Raw genomic sequence first — 20913 nt, forward strand, 5'->3', positions numbered from 1 at the left:
CATCCCCACAACATCACTGGCCTTACGAATGAGTTTGTTGATTCTGTTGGTGTCTGCTACCCTCAGCCTGCTGCCCCAGCACACAACAGCAAACATGATCGCACTGCCCACCACAGAGTCGTAGAACATCCTCAGCATTGTCCGACAGATGTTAAAGGACCTCAGTCTCCTCAGAAAATAGAGACAGCTCTGACCCTTCTTGTAGACAGCCTCAGTGTTCTTTGAGCAGTCCAGTTTATTGTCAATTCGTATCCCCAGGTATTTGTAATCCTCCACCATGTCCACACTGACCCCCTGGATGGAAACAGGAGTCAACGGTACCTTAGCTCTCCTCAGGTCTACCACCAGCTCCTTAGTCTTTTTCACATTAAGCTGCAGATAATTCTGCTCACACCATGTGACAAAGTTTCCTACCGTAGCCCTGTGCCCAGCCTCATCTCCCTTGCTGATGCATCCGTCTATGGCAGAGTCATCTGAGAACTTCTGAAGATGACAAGATTCTATGCAGTAGTTGAAGTTTTAGGTGTAAATGGTGAAGAGAAAGGGAGACAAGACAGTCCCCTGTGGAGCCCCAGTGCTGCTGATCACTCTGTGGGACACACAGTGTTGCAAGCACACGTACTGTGGTCTACCAGTCAGGTAATCAAGAATCCATGACACCAGGAAAGCATCCACCTGCATCGCTATCAGCGATTGGTATTATGTAAATTTGGAAATTTACATAAAATCACAACAGGAAAACCTGTGACATTGAGCAGAAATTCCAGACCAGTATTACGAAATAGCTTGAAAAATAATTAACAGTAGTTGATGCTGAAAATCTGAAATTAAAAAATGAAGAAAATGTTGGATAAACTCAGCAGATTTTGTGGAAAGCAGCATTTCACATTACGGGTTTGAGACCCTTCATTGAAATGAGAAAGTCAATGAGAACTCAAGAAAATAGCAGCAGTAGGCCATTCAGCCCCTCGAGCCTGAGCCTGCCATGCCATTCAATATGATCATTGCTGATGTATGCTAGCCTGAAATCCTGTGCCAGTTTCCTATTACTCTCAATCCTCAATCTGTCAAATGTATATCTATCCCCACCTTAAATGTATCTAATGATCTGGCCTCTATACCATCCATTCTGTCGATTCATTACCAACGGAGAGAAGAAATTTCTCCTCACTCAGTTTTAAATGACTAGCACATTATTTTATTACTACATCCTGTTGTTTGGATTCTCCCACTAGTGAACTCATCTCAGCAACTACCCTGTCCATCTCTGAGGATCTTTAATCTTTGGGAAAACTAACTCCTCATTCTTCTAAACTCTGTAGAATGCAGGCAAAGTCTATGTAGTGGCAATGGTGTGAAAGGCTGAAGGATGTAACAAAGGGAATTTTTCTGATAGAGTGAAATTATTGATCTTTTAAATCAGAGTGGGCTTCATTCTCTCGGCAAAGTCATCTGTGTTATTTGTCATCTGTGTCACGCTATGTAGTCTGACTATACTTAAAAAGAAACGATGGTAGGCAAAAAATGGCCTGGTCTCAAAAGAAAATGAAATAAATTGCAAGTTATCTAGAGGTGGAGAATTCCTTATTGAGACCTGCAGGCTACAACATGCCAAAATGGAACATAAAGTGCTGCTCCATGAACTTGCATTGGGGCTCGTTGTAAGGGAGCAGAAGACCGAGACAGAGAGGTCAGCGTGGGATACTGAATTAAAGTAGCAAGCAACTGGAAATAGGGGGTCATTCGTGTGAACACAGCACAGATTATTCCATAAAGTGATCACCCAATTGGGGCATTTGGCTTCTCCAATGTTGAGGTGGCCTCTGAACAACTTAATTGTACTTTTCTTCATTTTATAATACACTAAATATGTTTGCAGGATATGGAGTCTCATTGATCATGCTCTGATTGCTCGATGCAATATGCAAGAACCAATCCGTTGTGTTGCTGTGAGTTCCGATGGCATTCATCTTGCTCTAGGTATGAAGGATGGCTCTTTCACTGTACTACGGATCAGGTGTGTATAAGAGAGAACTGCTTTATGTATTTCCAGTGCACATTGATGTATTAAGTAAGGTTTCCCTTCCCCATCATCCTATAACCACGATTAATATTAGGGAAATTTGAAATGTTTTATAAGCTGCATTCTCTGAGTCAGTACTATGGGCTGAGCACAGTTGCTCCTCAAAATGATTGCCCAATCTACCTTGATTTCTCCATTGCAGAGGTGGCCTCCTCCAAGTCTCTGATTGCTCAATGCAATATGCAAGAACTTAATAATTACCTATTTTTTAAAGATGCAGTTAGTAACATTCCATCACTATCAGTTCTAGTTCCCAAGCTTCCCTTGGAAACTTAACCACTTGCTAAGCCATTAATATAGTACTGAAGAAATGTTGGATGTATTTTCTTTAAATGCAATATTAAATGAAATGGCTGTATGCTAGTTCAGATGGATATCAACCTTTCTGCAGTATTTAGCCCATTTCTGGCTGTGTTTGATAACTCATTTTATATTTGTAGGGCAATGTTTCATGAAGGTCATTATGCTTTGCTGAATACTCTAATTCAATGGATGCAGAATGCTCTGAGAGTGCTGGAGGGTCTGATGAGGCATTAACTAAATACAAGATCTTTCTTTAAAAAATGTTTTCAGGTTTAGGCTTTACACATTTTATTTTATTACTTTGAAAATATTAAATGTATGATTCATAATTTCTCTTTGGCAGATTGGCTGTTTGTTATTAACTTGATAGTTAGCTATTCCTTTGCCCCTCATTTATAACGCTGTTACATCCCACTGATTTCCCGGACTGGCTTGCAACCACTGCTGATTTTTGCTCACTCATGCTCACTGATATTGAAGGATAGCTTGAGCTGATTCTGATCTGCTTTTGCCTTCAGCAAACAAACATCATCCCTTGGGTTCTCTGAGTGCAGCTGGAACATAGCCATGCACTTCCAGTTAGCTCCTGTAGGACTCGTTCTGCCACATTAAGTATGGAGATCCCACAGCAAAATTTTGGTCACATATTTGCTATTTGTATAAAGGAATAGGGAGTTTATATAAATTGTTTTTTTTCTTTCTTTGACATGATCAGTAACCCTACATGTTATCTTGCTATTCTGGTACCAAGGGGTTATAGTTTTATAAAGTTTCATTATATCTTTATAATCCAGGGTGATAAATTATGGACTCTGTAATCTTAAATAATTTACTACACAACTCCCTTGTCCATTCGTCTGCCCCATCCCTCCTCACTGATCTCCCTCCTGGCACTTATCCTTGTAAGCGGAACAAGTGCTACACATGCCCTTACTCTTCCTCCCTCACAACCATTCAGGGCCCCAGACAGTCCTTCCAGGTGAGGCAACACTTCACCTGTGAGTCGGTTGGGGTGATATACTGCATCCGGTGCTCCCGATGCGGCCTTCTATATATTGGCGAGACCCGACGCAGACTGGGAGATCGTTTCACTGAACACCTACGCTCTGTCCGCCAGAGAAAGCAGGATCTTCCAGTGGCCACACATTTTAATTCCACGTCCCATTCCCATTCTGACATGTCTATCCACGGCCTCCTCTACTGTAAAGATGAAGCCACACTCAGGTTGGAGGAACAACACCTTATATTCCGTCTGGGTAGCCTCCAACCTGATGGCATGAACATTGACTTCTCTAACTTCCGCTAATGCCCCACCTCTCCCTCGTACCCCATCTGTTATTTATTTATATACACACATTCTTTTTCTCTCTCTCCTTTTTCTCCCTCTGTCCCTCTGACTATACCCCTTGCCCATCCTCTGGGTTTTCTCCCCTACCCCTTTTCTTTCTCCCTACGCCTCCTGTCCCATGATCCTCTCATATCCCTTTTGCAAATCAACTGTCCAGCTCTTGGCTCCATCCCTCCCCCTCCTGTCTTCTATCATTTCAATCTTCCCCTCCCCCTCCCACTTTTAAATCTCTTACTACCTCTTCTTTCAGTTAGTCCTGACGAAGGGTCTCGCCCTGAAATATCAACTGTACCTCTTCCTATAGATGCTGCCTGGCCTGCTGCGTTCCACCAGCAACTTTTATGTGTGTTACTCTTTTTGTTGTTCTTTCTCTCTTTTATTTGATGTTTTATGTTTGTACTATTGACTCTTACTTTAGGCTGTGTGTCATTTTGCTCCTTTATTTGAAATGTCTTTGTTCTGCTGGATGGGTGGAAAGCAAAGAGGGAAGCTGGGAACATCAACCTCTGGTGTGCTCTCCACAAAATCAAGTGATTTCTATGAGAAGCTAATCTTTTCCAAAATCTTGTGTGGTTGAGTGAGCTCCTGTGGCTTAATCAGGCCATATTTGGAATAGTCTGTATAGTCTTGATCTCCCTTTTGAAGAGTACACTTGCCATGAAGATTCACTGCAGCAGTCAGGATTGTGGTATGAGAAGAGATTAAATAAACAAGACTTGCATTCTCCATTGTGTTAGAGTTCTTTGAAGTTTAGAAGAATCCACATGGCTGGCTGGAAATGGGGAGGATATTTCCATTCAGAGAAGGGTCTAGAGTTTTGGGTTATGGTCTGGGATTGAGGTAGGCCAATTAGGAATGATGTGAAAAATGTCTTTACTCTGAGAATTCAATAGCTTTGTGTGCCTTGTCATTCCTAATAGATAGACATATTCATCATTCCTAATTGATACAGATATTTCTGGATAACAAGGGAATCAAGGAATATGGGAATATTCAGGAAAATAGAACCATAGCAGAAAATCAGCCATGATCTTTAGAAATGACAAAGCAGCCACAAGAGCATTTGCTTTCTCCATTTGCGCCTCCTTTGTCTTCAGTTCTTTTGTTATTAAGTTGACTGAGCACCAAACTGCTAATCATGTGAAAGACTTTTGTAGAACAAGCAAGCACAAGTGCACCTATTTAAAGTACAAAATAAAGATGAGAACATTTCACAAGCTTCAAGACTATGATCTTTGATAATTATTACTTTTTAACTTAATACAGTTCATTTTAAAATTCAGTATTTAACTGAGGGAATCATCTTGGCAGAAAGCCACATTATTGGGGGGCGGGGGAATAGAATGAGACAATGGGGAAGTGGACATGCAGCAAACACTAAGCTGTGCTCCAACAGGTTACAAATAGCTGTCAACATCTAATGCAAGATTTTAAGTCTTCCAGGATATTTGTCATACAAGCTTATACTCTGTATATTCTGGATGTTAAGTATGCATTTTTATGATCCTTGAGAGGGCTAAATTGCAGGGATACTGAATGTCTTGCCAATGATCACTGTTGCTCCCCCACGTTCCAAATATTGATGCCATTAGGGGCCCTGTTGCTTATGTGGCTGTTCAGAGTTGTCAAATGCATTTCATATATTGGCTGCAAACTGGATTTCAGAATCTTAAAAACCTGGCACCAGAGTTCACATTCTCCATTCAAAAAGGGAAATCTTGTCTGACAAATCTGTTGGAATTCTTTGAGGAATTAACAAGCATGATAGACAAAGGAGAGTCAGTGGGTGTTGTTTATTTGGATGTTCAGAAGACCTTTGACAAGGTGCTGCACATGAAGAAGGTAAGAACCCACAGTATTACAGGAAAGGTACTAGCATAGATAGAAGATTGGTTAACTGGCAGGAGGCAAAGAGTGGGAATAAAGGGATCCTTTTCTGATTAGATGCTGGTGACTAGTGGTGTACCACAGGCGTCAGTGTTGGAACCGCTTCCTGTCACGTTATATGTCAATGATTTTGATGAAGGAATTGATGGATTTGTGGCCGTTTGTGGGTGATATGAAGATAGGTGGAGGGCAGTTGTACTGAGGAAGCAGGGTGTTGGCAGAAGGACTTGGACAGATTGGGGGAATGGGCAAAGATGTTGCAGATGAAAGATAGTGTAGGGAAGTGTATGGTCATGAACTTTGGTAAAAGAAATAAAGGCTGGTCTATTTTCTAAATGGGGAGAAAATTCAAAAATCAGAGGTACAAGGGGACGTCATGCTGGATTCCTTAAAGGTTAACTTGCAGGTTGAGTCAGTGGTAAGAAAGGCAAATGCAATGTAAACATTCATTTTGAGAAGACTAGAATATAAAACCATGGCTGTAATGCTGAGGCTTTATAAGGCATTGGTCAGACTGCACTAGGAGTATTGTGAGCAGATTTGGACCCCTTATCTAAGAAAAGATGTGCTGGCATTGGAGAGGGTTCAAAGGAGATCTCGGAAAATGATTCTGGAAATGAAGGGTTAATATATGAGGAGTGTTGATGGCTCTGGGCCTTTATTTGCTGGAACTTAGGAGAATGAGAGGGGATCTCATTGAAACCTATCGAATATTGAAAAGCTTAGATAGAGTGGATATGGAGAGGATGTTTCCTATCGTGGTGGAGTCTGGGACCAGAGGGCACAACCTCAGAACTGAGGGATACCCATTTAGAACAGAGATGAGGAAAAATTTCTTTAACCAGAGGGGGATGAATCTGGGCAGAGCAGGACGAGTCACTGGGTATATTTAAGATGGAGGTTGATAGGCTCTTGATTAATCAAGGCATCAAAAGTTACAGGAAGAATGCAGAGAGTGAGATTGAAGCAGATAATAAATCAACCATGATGAAATGGTGGAGCAGAATGGGCCAAATGGCCTAATTTTGCTCCTGTGTCTTTTGGCTCTATGGTCTATCTCGTGTACGATGAACAAGGTCATTCACAGAACCAGCCAAGGAAGTAGACCTGAAGCTGTAAGACCTATTAACAAGTGGAGTGTGCAATCTTTTGTAACAGGAAAGGATTAACTGATCAGGAACAACTGTCATAAATTGATATAAATCTATATTCAGATAGAAAATGATTTGGTTCTATCTGAGATTAAAAAAATATTTGGACAAGCACCTGTATCACTAAGTATGGAAGGCTGCAGAGCTAGTGCACATAATGTGATAAGGATAGATGGTCAGCATGAACTTGTTGGGCTGGCCTTTTGTATGAGTTTGACTCCATGAAAGGGTCTTAAATCTGAACGACAGAAACTACCAACATATATGTTTGCTATCATGGATCTGAAAACTACGTTATAGGATATGACAGTGAACCAACAATACTTAGATCTTTATAAATTAATGCATACTTTACAAGAAATATATTTTCCTTAAAGAAGATGGGCTTCATAACTTTGCAGATGACACAAAAATTGGCAGAGTCGTAGATTGTCAAAGGATACAGCAGGATATAAGTGGAGATATGGGCAGACAAAATGCAGATGGAGTTTAATCCAAACAGGCGTGACATATTGCACTTTGGAAGGTCAAAGGCAAGATGAAAGTATACAATAAATAGCGGGGCACTTCGAGCATTGCTTTGCAGAGGGGTCTTGGGGTGTAAGTCTATAGCTCTTTGAAAGTGACAACACAATTATCTCTCTTTCTCTCCGTGACTCCGTCTGTGTGGGTCTCTCTGTCTCATGGAATAGGTCCTTCCGGCCCTTCGAGCTATGCCGCACAGCAATCCCCCGATTTAACCCTAGCCTAATCATGGGACAATTTACAACGACCAAGTACCCTACTAATCGGTGCACCTTTGGAATGTGGGAGGAAACCGGGGCACCTGGAGGAAACCCACACAGTCACGGGGTGAACATACAAACTCCTTACAGGCAGTGGAAATTGGGAATTGAACCCAGGTCACTGGTACCTTAAAGCATTGTGCTAACCACTACGCTAGCATGCTGCGTACTGTGATAGGATATTAATGAAGACATATGGTATACCTGCCTATATAATAGGTGGGAAGCCATGTTGCATCTGCAGTAAACTGGTTCGGCTTCCTTTGGAATACTGTATGGAGTTCTGGTTGCTGTATTATAGGAAAGGTGATAAAGCTTTGGAGAGGGTTTAGGAAGGGTTCACCAGAGTGTTATCTGAATTGGATAGTATTTCCCTTAAGGAGAGTTGGGACAGACTTGGATTATTTTCTTTAGAGTGTCGAAGACAGGGGGACAAGCTGATAGAAGAACATAAAATTATAAGAAGCATAGATCGGGTGGACAATCCAAGTCTTTTTTCCAGGGTGTAAATGTCAAATACTGAAGTATTAGGTTTAAGTGAGAAAGGGAGTGTTTAATGGAGATCTATCCAATAAGTTTGTTTATTACACTGGGAATAATGTGTGCCTGGAATGCACTGCGAGGGGAGGTGATGGAAGCACTTAAGAAGCATTTAGATGCCCATGTAAGAGGCTGGGAATAGAGAGATTTATAAGGAAAAGGAATGTAGAATATAAAATTAGGTAGGTGATAAATATAAAGGCAGATGGTGTGAACTTTGAAAAGGAAAAGATCTTCAAAAGTTATTGTGGCTATCTTACATATTGAGATGGAAGAGATTATCTGGGAAAGAATGAAATGACAAAAATTAAGCGAGTATTTTGCCTGTCTCTACAAATATTTCATGTGCTCTCCTGGCATTTAAAAAACATCAGCATTAATGTAATATATCCAAACATGGCTGACGATATAAATCTAGGAGGCAGTATGTGATTTCAAGAGGATGTCGTCAGGCTAAATGAATAGGCAACAACATGGTAGATGAATTGTTATATTCTGAAACACAAGAATGAGAATCAGAATCAGGTGTAATATCATTGATATATGTTGTGAAATTAGTTGTTTTGTGGCAGCAATACAATACATAAAAAGTACTATAAATTACAAAATGATTTGTGTTAAAAAGTTAAATTAGTAGATTAAAAGTGCAAAAATAGTAAGGCAGTGTTCAAAATGGAAGTCATCCATTTTGGTGGAAACAATAAGGTATTTGTAAAATATCAATAGATTGAATGGTATTGATGTTCAGTGAGACACACGCATTGTTTGTATATGAATCTGATTGTTACCATGTACATTTAGCAAGCACTTGGGAAGTCAAGTGGTATGTTGGACTGAATTGAAAGATTTTTTGAATATAAAAGTAGGAACATATTGCAGCAGGTATAATGAGACCACAATGTTTGGAATAATGTACACAGATCTTGGCCACTTACCTAACAAAAAATACTCTTACGAAAGTGTGAACGCAGTGAAGCCTCGCCAGATTACTCCAGAGTTGATGAGTTCCTTGTATGAGGAGAGATTCAGAAGGCGAGGCCTGTTCTTTCTTGAACTGAGAAGAGCGAGAGGTGATCTTCTTCATAAGCTTTTAAGGAACTTGACAGAGGATAGGTGCATAGTTGTTTCCACAGGCTGGATTATCTAAAACCAGCGATCATGATCTCAAAATTAATAGATAGATATACTTTATTGATCCCAAGGGAAATTGGGTTTCGTTACAGGCACACCAACCAAGAATAGAGCATAAATATAGCAGTACAGAAACCACAAACAATCAAACAACAGTATGCAAATTATGCCAGATGGAAGTAAGTCCAGGACCAGCCTATTGGCTCAGGGTGTCTGACCCTCCACGGGAGGAGCTGCAAAGTTCGATGGCCACAGGCAGGAACAACCTCCCGTGACGCCCAGTGTTGTATCTTGGTAGGATATGGCCAGAGTCCAAAAGCAAAAAGTTCACTTACCATTTAGTACAGAGATGAGAAGAAATTTCTTCACCATGTCAATCTTTGGAATTCACTACTCGAGAAAGTGGAAGTATATTCAAGACATAGTTAGGTTTTTGTATATATAAAAGAATTAAAAGATCAGTTATATACAGCAGTTAAAGTGACAAATTGGCACTTATTCCTTGTAAGCTGAAGTATTTTATTCATTTCTGGGATCTCAGTGTTACTAGCAAGGTCTGTATCTATCACTCATCCCTGTTTGCCCTTGAAGGAAGTGGTGAACCACCTCAGAAACTTTGCAAGAGAAAGTACTCCCTCAGAAGCATTAGGCAGAGAGTTCCAAGATTTGGATCCAAACACGATGAAGGAATAAATGGCAGTGTATTTCCAAATCAACATTGTTTGGAGGGGAATATGGAAGTTGTGGTACTTTCATAAGCAGCAACAAGCATCACTTTTCCTTGGGTTCTTTTTGCGTAAATATGCAAGCTCACTTCTATCAAAAGCTATCTCAGTGAATTCACACCATGGGACTTGATTGCAGTTGAATGGAAGAGGAAAGGCATCAATCATTCTCAATTCACCCTTTTACTGAGAAGCAAAAACGTGTATGTGCATTGGAAATGAATTTGGCTCATTTACATTACACAGAATATGTATTGTAAAATACAAATCAATAAGTAATCAAGTGAAATTAATTTTTATTGTTGTCAAGTGGCACTGCTTATTTTGCCTACTCCTTTAAAACAAAAGGAAGAGGTGTTTGATTGTGGTTAGGCAAAAGTATATCAGATGGAGCACAGTACAGGTAAATGTGAAGCCATTCTCTCTAACCAAAGGGAACAGTATGCATTCTAAATGTTGAAAAGCTTCAAATAGTGAAGAACCAAAGAATTATTTGGGGGCATATTTAATACCTGTTTCATAGTATTTTTTTTCCCTGTTACAGAGATATGACTGAAGTCGTTCACATAAAAGATAGGAAAGAAGCAATTCATGAGTTAAAATATTCTCCTGATGGAGCGTATTTGGCTGTGGGATCAAATGATAACTCCATTGATATCTATGGAGTTCTGCAGCGATACAAAAAAGTTGGCGAGTGTGTTGGATCTTTGAACTTCATCATACACATGGATTGGTCAACTGATAGTAAATACTTACAAACCAATGACGGTTCTGGAAAAAGACTGTTTTACAACATGCCATGTAAGCGTATCATCTGTACATCTAATTGCATGTTTACTTTTTCATAATTTGACTGTGCAATGTTTCATTGGTGGTTTATTTTCAAAGCATCCCTTCCAAACGCCACTTTCCAAGAGTCAGTAGAGTTTTGAGTGGTGGCACAGTGAAAGTGCTGCCTCGTGGCTCCAGTGACCCAGGTTCCATCCTGACCGCCACTGGTCTTTGTGTGGAGTTTGCATGTTATCCTCAGGAATACCTGGGTTTTCTCCAACATACCAAAGGTATTTGTGATTCGCAGGTAAATTGGCCACAATAAATTGCCTATTATGTGTGGGTGAGTTATAGGGTCTGGGAGTGGGGTGGGAACAAATAGAAGGAACTGATGAGAATTGTGGGGAATAGGTTACAAGGAAAATTCGTGGGAGAATGAAAGCTGGCATAGATTAGATGGTGTTAAAATGGCCTCCGTTTTGCAAGGAAATGAATCATGCATAAATACATGAAGTGGTATGTCAAAAAGTTTGTTTCCATTTCAATTTGTATTTCATCTTTTATCTTGAACAATTTGCCCACCCAGAATTTGGCTCAATTAGCTCCCTATAAGAAGGAAACATTTTGGAGGGAGACCTCAGTTGGATTCTGGAGGGATACGGGGATGCAAGAATCTATTATAATAGATGAGAAATTGATTTCTGAACTCAGTACATTGGATTGTGATGCAGGGAGAGGCTAGTGACAGGAAGAGGTGAGTTTAATGGTTTGGGAGAAAGCATTCCCATTCCTTCTAAAGTTGAATCTGCTACAAGCAATTCTTTGGCCACAAATTTCATGCCAAATTCTGGCAAATGGTCTATTCTATCAGAAGGTTTGTGTCTTTGAAATTATGTATGACTCTGAGATGAGCTTTGAACTATGAATTTATATCAATGTTAGACTGCCCACTTCTATCTCAGTGAAACCACCTGATGCAGCTCCACTAATTTCCCTGAATCCATCTTAAGAACTTGGTCTATCTTCTTTGCCTCCAACCAATGTACTCTCAAATTCCCAATTTTACTACTTCCACTGTTGTGTAGACTCTAAAATCTGGTTTTACCACTTTTGGTGGCAGTATTTTTAATTATTCATTTAGGTAATGTTTCTGTGAAACACTCAGAGCATTTTACAACTAAGAGCACTTTAAAAAAACAATGAGATTGGAAGAATTACCATGCCTGCAGGGAGCAAGATATTCCCCTAATCAACTCATAGTGCCCATAATCCACCCCTGGTTCTCCAATTTAAAACAGCCGATGACAATTGTGGTTGGGTATGAGAATTCTAAAGTTTTAACATATCTATAGTTCATACTCCTATACCTTTGATTACACTTGACCCTTGAATTGATGGTATCTCTCTCATGTATGAGAGAATAGTAGATACCATATTATCATTGCAATACATTCCAAAATGAGATGAGCTTAAGATGTAAATAATGATCCTAAGTAAACACAAAGAAAGATTGTAATTTCCATTTTCTGTTTTGGAGTTTTATTTCTTTTCCATTCCAGTTTTCCTGATGATCTTTCCCCTCCAACCTCCTCTCACCCCTGTGTGCTTCTCACTGGTCTGCCTTCCACTTTTCCGTAAGCTGCCATTCTGTACATTCTCTATATCTCATGTTGTTCTGCTTTCTGTGTGCATCGCCTTCATCATACCTGGTGTTCTCATATCTCTACAGTATCCGTTGAGCCAAATGGGTTTATTTTTGTACCCCAAAGAAGATGCAAAAATTTGAAGACATTTGACTGCTGAAATAATAGTGCATTACCGATCTGGAACTCTGAAACTAATAATGTGTCAATTACATGAGTTCAAATGACATCATTAGTGTAGTTAGTTGATGTGCTAACTCACGATAGTTATTTCAACGCTTGGTTAGCAAATGAAAAGAAAGTTTCGTTCTGTACTACATTTACCAATGAGAGCATTTAAGTGCTTATCTCCTTTCTTTCTCCACTGATGCTGACTGACATACTGAGCAACCTTTTGCATGCTCATGTTGTATTTATTTAATGTAACTGTTTAATGACTTCAAGTCTGTTTGTGGTCTCAGAGGGGTATTAACCTAAGATTCTTTGTTAGAACTGGGAAAAATAGATGCAACCCATATTATAAAACACACCAAAATGAGACGGCAAAAAAATAGAAACATGGAAAACCTACAGCACAATACAGGCCCTTCGGCCCACAATGCTGTGCCAAACAAGTACGTACTTTAGAAATTACCTTGGGTTACCCATAGCCCTCCATTTTTCTAAGCTCCATGTATCTATCCAGGACCCTATTGTATCCACCCCCACCATCATCGCCGGCAGCCCATTCCACACACTCACCACTCTCTGCATCAAAAAACTTACCCCTGATATCCCCTCTGTAGCTACTTCCTAGCACCTTAAAACAGTGCCTTCTCATGCTAGCCATATCAGCCCTGGGAAAAAAGCCTCTGACTATCCACACGATCAATGCTTCTCATCATCTCATACACCTCTATCAGGTCACCTCTCATCCTCCGTCATTCCAAGGAGAAAAGGCAGGGTTCACTCAACCTATTCTCATACAGCAAGCTCCCCAATGCAGGCAACGTCCTTGTAAATCTCCTCTGCACTCTTTCTATGGTTTCCACATCCTTCCTACAGTGAGGCGACCAGAACTGAGCACAGTACTCCAAGTGGGGTCTGACCAGGGTCCTATATAGCTGCAACATTACCTCTTTGCTCTTAAGCTCAATCCCACGGTTGATGAAGTCAACCTCCACAGCAGCATTAAGTGTCCTATGGACTCGGACCCCAAGATCCTTCTGATCCTCCACACTGCCAAGAGTGTTACCATTAATACTATATTCTGTCATCATATTTGACCTTTTTTAAGGTGTATGTGCTTAAACTTTTCAGTCTGCTATAAGTCATCCCTACAATCGCCAAGGTCGTTTTCCGTAGTGAATACTGAAGCAAAGTATTCATTAAGTGCCTCTGATATCTCCTCTGGTTCCATACACACTTTTCCACTGTCACACTTGATAGGTCCTATTCTTTCACGTCTTATCCTCTTGCTCTTCACATACTTGTAGAATGCCTTGGGGTTTTCCTTAATCCTGCTCACCAAGGCCTTCTCGTGGCCCCTTCTGGCTCTCCTAATTTCATTCTTAAACTCCTTCCTTCTAGCCTTATTATTTTCTAGATCTCTATCATTACCTAGTTTTTTCAACCTTTCGTAAGCTTTTCTTTTCTTCTTGACCAGATTTTCAATAGCCTTTGTACACCATGGTTCCTGTACCCTACCATCCTTTCCATGTCTCACTGGAATGTACCTATGCAGAAATATCCCCTGAACATTTGCCACATTTCTGCCGTACATTTCCCTGAGAACATCAGTTCCCAATTTATGCTTCCAGGTTCCTGCCTGATAGCTTCATATTTCCCCTTACTCCAGTTAAACGTTTTGCTAACTTGTCTGTTCCTATCCCTCTCCAATGCTATGGTAAAGGAGATAGAATTGTGATCACAATCTCCAAAATGCTCTCCCACTGAGAGACCTGACACCTGACCATGTGTACTACAGCAGGTTTCAATCTCATTGCCTTTCCCTGTACTTGATAATGGTTCCTCTGATTCACATTCCATTTCATTTGTGAGTACAGGCTTACACACATGCGCCATGTTCAAACAAGCTTCCATAATATTCTGGCGAGCATTCGGTCGATGATGACAGATGAGAAGAGCTTGTTTATCCCAACAGCCATTTTTATTGTGACAAGCACAATAACAGAGTACAGTACCGTGGCTCTTTCTGTAACTCAGTCACATACAGATAGGGGAGGTGATTATTACACACCCCGGTTACAGTTAGGGTGGTACACAAACACAAGTGAACAACTATATAACCTAAGTTAAAATAAATGAACTTGAACATCCCATCATAATTCTACTGAACACGCACACAATGAACATTTTTAAAAACTGAAGCAATAAGTAGTTCCGGCCACTAGGAATGCTGGGGTGCACCCCCAGAGCGCCACAATATTATTAAATTTAATTTTAAAAGTCTGGTATAAATATGTACATATGTTTGTTCCACAAAACCAGTTTCCCCTCTCCCTCTATTCTTGGCACTTTTTCTTTCTTATCATTCCTGTGTTAATTTGATGCCATTCATTACAATGAATGTGGGGGCATGGATACCGTGTTTTCCAACTCACAAGATTGATTTGAGGACATTTTCAAAAATTGAGACCCATTCATTTCAAAAGATGGCTTAAAGCTTCACTTGGCTTTTTATAATTTTTTTCTTTTTTGCTATCTATTAATTGGCTTTTTTAAGCACTTCTTTGCTTCTAAATTTCTCTTATAACCACAAGTTTTATTTTACAAGAAATTGACCTCAAATAGCTGCTCCATCACAAAAGCAGCAGTGTTCCCTTGTGACCAGTTTGCTGTAGATATTTTTAATGTGTGATGTTTCATTTCTGGTTAACAAATACTAACAAAATGCTTCTTTCACATTCCAACATGTTTATAATATGTTCCCAAGTTTGAGCATTTCTTCTTCTCCCTTCAATATGCTGTCACTGTAAAGAAGGTGCCAGATGACCTTTGAGTGAAGAGTATGCAATTTACCCACAATGTAATTTCCCAGACAGTGTATTTTTCAGAAACCTAATAGCTTGAGTTGCTCATTTTATATTTGTGCCATTTTGAATTTCAGATGCAATCATCTTGTTAAATATGTAACTTTGAATCACTGCATTCAGGTAACATTTTGAATTTATTTTGATCTCTTTAATACTCTTTCAGATGGTAAAGAAATTACCAATAAAGAAGAAATAAAGGATGTTCAGTGGGCAACTTGGACATGTGTATTGGGTCCGGAGGTGAATGGTATATGGCCAAAATATTTAGATGTAAATGATATCAATTCAGTGGATGCAAATTTCAATGATCAAGTTCTTGTTACTGCAGATGACTATGGATTAGTAAAGCTTTTTCGATATCCTAGTTTTAAAAAAGGTATGATTTTTTAAATGCTTTAATAATCGTGCACGTTATTGTTTTGCTTTTGTTTGTAACCTGTGCATTTTATTTGCAATCATAAGCTTTACCCAGGTCATTATTGACAAGTGAAGGTTGCTTGCTAGTGTTCATATAAATCAAGAGAAGTGCTGACAAAATTCCACGAAATTTCATACCATTTTACCTTTAAACATATGCAATCTTAAGGAGAAGTGAAGAGTGGAAACCTAGACAGTTGTATAGTTTTAGAAATAGAAAACAAGAAAAAGGGTGTTATTAGGAAGTAAACTTTATTTTGAACCTACTTTTGGCATGTAATGATGTTATAAAATCTTTTGCTCAAAGACTCATACATACAGATTTTTCAATAAGATGTTTATACCACTCTTGTAAAGTTTACTGCAATATGAACTTAAGTAAGTAAGTTTTATTGTGAAGAAATGAGGATGACCCCTGAGGGCTGAATGTCTCAAGCTTTCTCTGAAACAAATGCAGAACATGCTGCAAGTACTTGGGTCCTGTAGCATTTGTGAAAGTAGTCATATAGTTACAGAGTAATACACATGGAACAGATCCTTCAGCCCATCTCATCTATGCTGTCAAAGCTATTCTCGCATTCTCATTAATCTATTCTCATTTACCCATGTATGGCCCCTCTCTCTGAATCTTTCCTATCTAAATGTCATTCGACTGAGGGATAAATATTGGTCCCAGGAAATGAAAGGGAATTCCACTGCTCTACCGTGAAGTAGTGTATGAGATCCTTACAGCCCCAAGAGTCATAAGATTTGCACAAGTACCAGATGAAGAGCTCTTGAAGGACTTCTATCACCAGCAAGGTGATAGTAGATTGTGGACTGATCTCCATTTGACATGTTCTTTGGATGGAGATGGCATTTTCACTTTCCTTTTTACTACAATATTAATAACCTAGCATATAATTGTTCCTGGCATATAATTGTTTCCTCCAAAATAAATTAGTCAATTTGATTGGTTATGATCTATCATTTTGCTGAAAAATCAGTATGTACATGATTCGTACTACCCTTCAGAGATTTTTTTAAGTGATTTGTCCAAGATTGATATTGGGCCAAATAGTATATAATTAGCTGATAATTAATAGTAATAGTACATAATCATGGACGTTGCCTTTCTGAGACACCACTCCCTGAAGATGTCTTAGGTACTTTTTAGACTAGTACCCAAGAGATGGAGCGGACTAGATTTACAACCTTTTGCAGCTTCTTTTGGTCCTGTGCAGTAAACCCTCTATATCAGACAGTGATGCAGCCTGTCAGAATGCTCTCCATGGTACAACTATAGAAGATTTTGAATGTATTTGTTGACATGCCAAATTTCTTCAAACTCCTATTGAAGTATAGCCGCTGTTACGTTGGGACCAAGTTAGATCCTCAGAGTTCTTGAAACTGCTCACTCTCTCCACTTCTGATCCCTCTATGAGGATTGGTATGTGTTCCTTTGTCTTACCCTTCCTGAAGTCCACAGTCAGTTCTTTTGTCTTCCTGACGTTGAGTGCCAGGTTGTTGCTGCGGCACCACTCCACTAGTTGGAATATCTCTCTCCTGTACACCCTCTCGTCACCACCTGAGATTCTGCCAACAATGGTTGTATCATCAGCAAATTTATAGATGGTATTTGAGCTATGCCTAGCCACACAGTCATGTGTATATAAAGAGTAGAGCAGTGGGCTAAGCACACACCCCTGAGGTGCGCCAGTGTTGATCGTCAGTGAAGAGGATATGTTATCACCAATCCACACAGATTGTGGTCTTCCAGTTAGGAAGTCGAGGATCCAATTGCAGAGGGAGGTACAGAGGCCCAGGTTCTGCAACTTGTCAATCAGAATTGTGAGAATGATGGTATTAAATGTTGAGTTATAGTTGATGAACAGCATCCTGGTGTTTGTGTTGTCTAGGTGTGGAAAGCCATTGAGATTGCATCTGCCATTGACCTATTGTGGTGATAGGCAAATTGCAATGGGTCCAGGTCCTTGCTGAGTTCGGTCTAGTCATGACCAACCTCTCAAAGCATTTCATCACAGGTTTTCAGAAAGAATAGAGTAAACAGTTTTATCATGTTTACGTTAAGACATAATATTGTGGGGAAACTATGACTTGTTCATGATTGCAAAGATATGTGGTTACTTTTGAATTTGTTTTCTATTATACTCTGTTAACACATATCCAGCTTTACCAAGTTATAGAGCCTTTACTGTGAAAAGAGTGAAGAAACTTAAATGTCTTGTAAAATCAAGTAGGAAACTAATGTCTCTGAGTTCAACTTTCTCAAAAAAAGTACTGTACTCTCACCGTTAGAGTACCCGAGAAGAAATCAGCAGTCCAACTCTAAAGGAATTTTTCCGCAGAATCTTTTAAGCTCGGGTTTTAATTGGCAGGCATATGTTGGTTTGAATAAGCAATTTAAGATACTTTTAAATTTCTGAAACCTTTTGTGGCACTTTGATCTGACGAAAATGTAACTTACTTCTCAGGAGCAAAGTTTAAGAAATACATGGGTCATTCAGCACATGTGACCAATGTGCGTTGGTCTTATGATTATCAATGGGTTATTTCTATTGGCGGAGCAGATCATTCAGTTTTCCAGTGGCAATTTATACCTGAAAGAAAGTCTAAAGAATTTCTTCAAATTGTAATCCAAGGTAAGAAAATAATTAAATGTGTATTCTTAATGGTACTTTATTTCACTGCACTTTATTTGACATAAAAGTAGAAACTGATACATGTATTTGGCTATATACTGCTGATTTTGATTAATTGGGACACATCAGACCAGTACCTTTTAACTCAATTGGCTGCCCCAATTCTCTGAAGTTTCATAGAAATAGTTTTAAAAAAAGGTATTTTAAAAAAGACAAACTACCATTTATCTGAGGAACAAATTATGTATTTAAATGAAATACAGAACAAAGTAGAACACTACCAATAGTACTACAGTATTAAAAAACTGAATTAGTTCCTAATAGTCACCAACAGAGGAACCAGTGTATGCTGGTGTGTTCTCATTCACTATAAATGAACAAAATCAGCACAGCCACCTGGTTCAGATAATGAACTGCCTTCTTGCATGAAGTAATGTTGTAATGCCACAATAAATTTCCTGGCATCCTGTGTAGTCACTAGCTCAAGTTCAGTTGTTTCATCCTCATCATATTCTTCATCTTCATATTCCCTGCCTGGTAATTTGATACGATGCTTTTAATGATTGCATTTCCCAGTTCTCCATTTGCATTGTAACATTCAAGATGATTGTCAATACCTTCATTATGCATAGTCCATAACTTGTTGAAGGAGAGGAATTGCTTCATTTTCACTTCCGGCTGTTTCCAGCATCTCCAAGTCTGAAAGCTTGAAACCGCAGTGAGCAAGGCAGTTCTAAGTAGTCTTACTGCTTTGTTATCACCAACTATCACTGGAAAACTGTACTGACTGTAAAAGATTAGCCCTTGCACTCACTTCCTTGGCTTTTGAAGAAGATGTCAGTAGATTTTCATCAAAATCAATTGTTTTAAGAATATGGTCACCAATTTCTCCCACCGTAATTAAACAGCATAGAGTCTCAAATAAATTGGGGAATCCCGCTTATTTTCTCAATTTGTTTTTGTACTTTAAGAGTTGTCCCAAATAAATGGCTACCTTGATTAACTGATGGCCCAATTAACCAGAATCCACTCTCTATTTCATACACTGCATTTATTTTCCATTGAACATGACCATAAATAGCAAAAAAAGCAATTGATGTGTAAACACATGATCGTCTATTCAACTAGATTACTACGGTAAGCGTGTGTAGGGGGAAAGAGGGTGAGAAGGAAAGAGGTGGCAGCGATTTACCTGTGAAGCAAAACTGACAAACATTCAAGAGAATGGAACTAACCAGATTGTTACTTGAAAAAGAAATGGCAGCCATGAAGGATCGAATAGCTGTCATCTATGCTGCACTATCACAACACATCAATGTCTGTCTTCCTCATTTCAGAAGAAATGTTGCATTGGAGATGGTGATCCTTCCTATCTCTTAACTACTCCACTGTTTAACATCTCCTCACCAGATTGCTTGCAACTTTATTGTCCTTTCTTTCCTTCACTGGGCATTATACCATATGTTGACTTTGTAACTGTCTCTTTCCGTGTAATGTCAGTAAACCTTCCTATGCTTCACTGTTCTGCTCAGGTATATACTGTATCTTTGCCTAAGTTTACCGCCTTGACTTGGCTCTTCCAATGACCAATTTTCCTTGTTCAACACTACACCTTAAGGTCAACCAAAACTTTGCCACGTTAAAGGAAATCTCCACCAAATCCATTTCAGTTCATTCTGAGATACTGTCTGATTGCCCTCGGCTGTCTCTTGCTATCACGTAGAGTGAACTGAATTGGCTGAACAAGATGCTGAATAGATCAAGTTTTAGCATTCGCATGCTGGAATAAAGAATGTTCCCTCCTCTCATTAGCTGTATAATTGCACACAGTATTCACGAGACGTGGTGGTGTCATAACCGATTAACTGGACTCTGGCGGCTCTCACATGTTTGTCGCTCACAGTTTATTTACTTGCGCACAAGGAGAACAGATCAATCTCTTGTCACTGAACTGCTCGGGAATTACAGTTCAAAATTTCCATTTATGTACAGCTAGTGATCCAGCAGAAACTTTGTCCACTTCTGAATCTCTTCATTTGCATATTTAAGTACCAATCAAATGTTAATAACCAATTAAATCTGTATTAAAAGCCAATAATATTTAAGAATTAACAAAAAAAACTGTCTAATAATAAATGCCGTAGAATCCTTTCTTTGCATCTTTATCTTGCCCTGGTCTTCTTGGTGACCTTGGGTCCAGGGTTGAACACAAAAGACTGAACAAAGGGGAGTTAGGCTTTTAGGGACCATGTTCAGTCAAAATGACAGCACTGTTTGCACATTGTCTCTGCCAGTTTATCCTCCACACCTTTGTGACCTCCCACAGGAGAATCCCAAAACTGGCTGCGAGATTATATGCTGTTTTTGGTGCTTGGCCTGCAAGAAGTCTTGTAGGTTCAGTAGGCTGGCATCTCATTATTTTTAAATAGTTGCTGATCCCAACATGTCGCTC

At 39.4% G+C, this 20913-nt stretch overlaps 1 protein-coding gene across 3 annotated transcripts in view; it reads left to right on the plus strand.

The window, feature by feature from the left end:
• Positions 1–20913, plus strand: part of LOC134345709 (echinoderm microtubule-associated protein-like 5) — a 188807-nt gene that overhangs the window by 76339 nt on the left and 91555 nt on the right. For all 3 annotated transcript variants that reach the window (XR_010017752.1, XM_063046827.1, XM_063046813.1), the window contains exons 8-11: positions 1880–2017; positions 10498–10754; positions 15566–15778; positions 18294–18461. Coding sequence is in view for 2 of the 3 variants with exons in the window: in XM_063046827.1 (XP_062902897.1) it covers positions 1880–2017; positions 10498–10754; positions 15566–15778; positions 18294–18461 (776 nt within the window). In the remaining variant the exon portion in view is untranslated. The remainder of the gene's footprint in view (positions 1–1879; positions 2018–10497; positions 10755–15565; positions 15779–18293; positions 18462–20913) is intronic.

Source organism: Mobula hypostoma, chromosome 1, assembly GCF_963921235.1.
Source record: "Mobula hypostoma chromosome 1, sMobHyp1.1, whole genome shotgun sequence".
NCBI classification, from domain to species: domain Eukaryota; kingdom Metazoa; phylum Chordata; class Chondrichthyes; order Myliobatiformes; family Myliobatidae; genus Mobula; species Mobula hypostoma.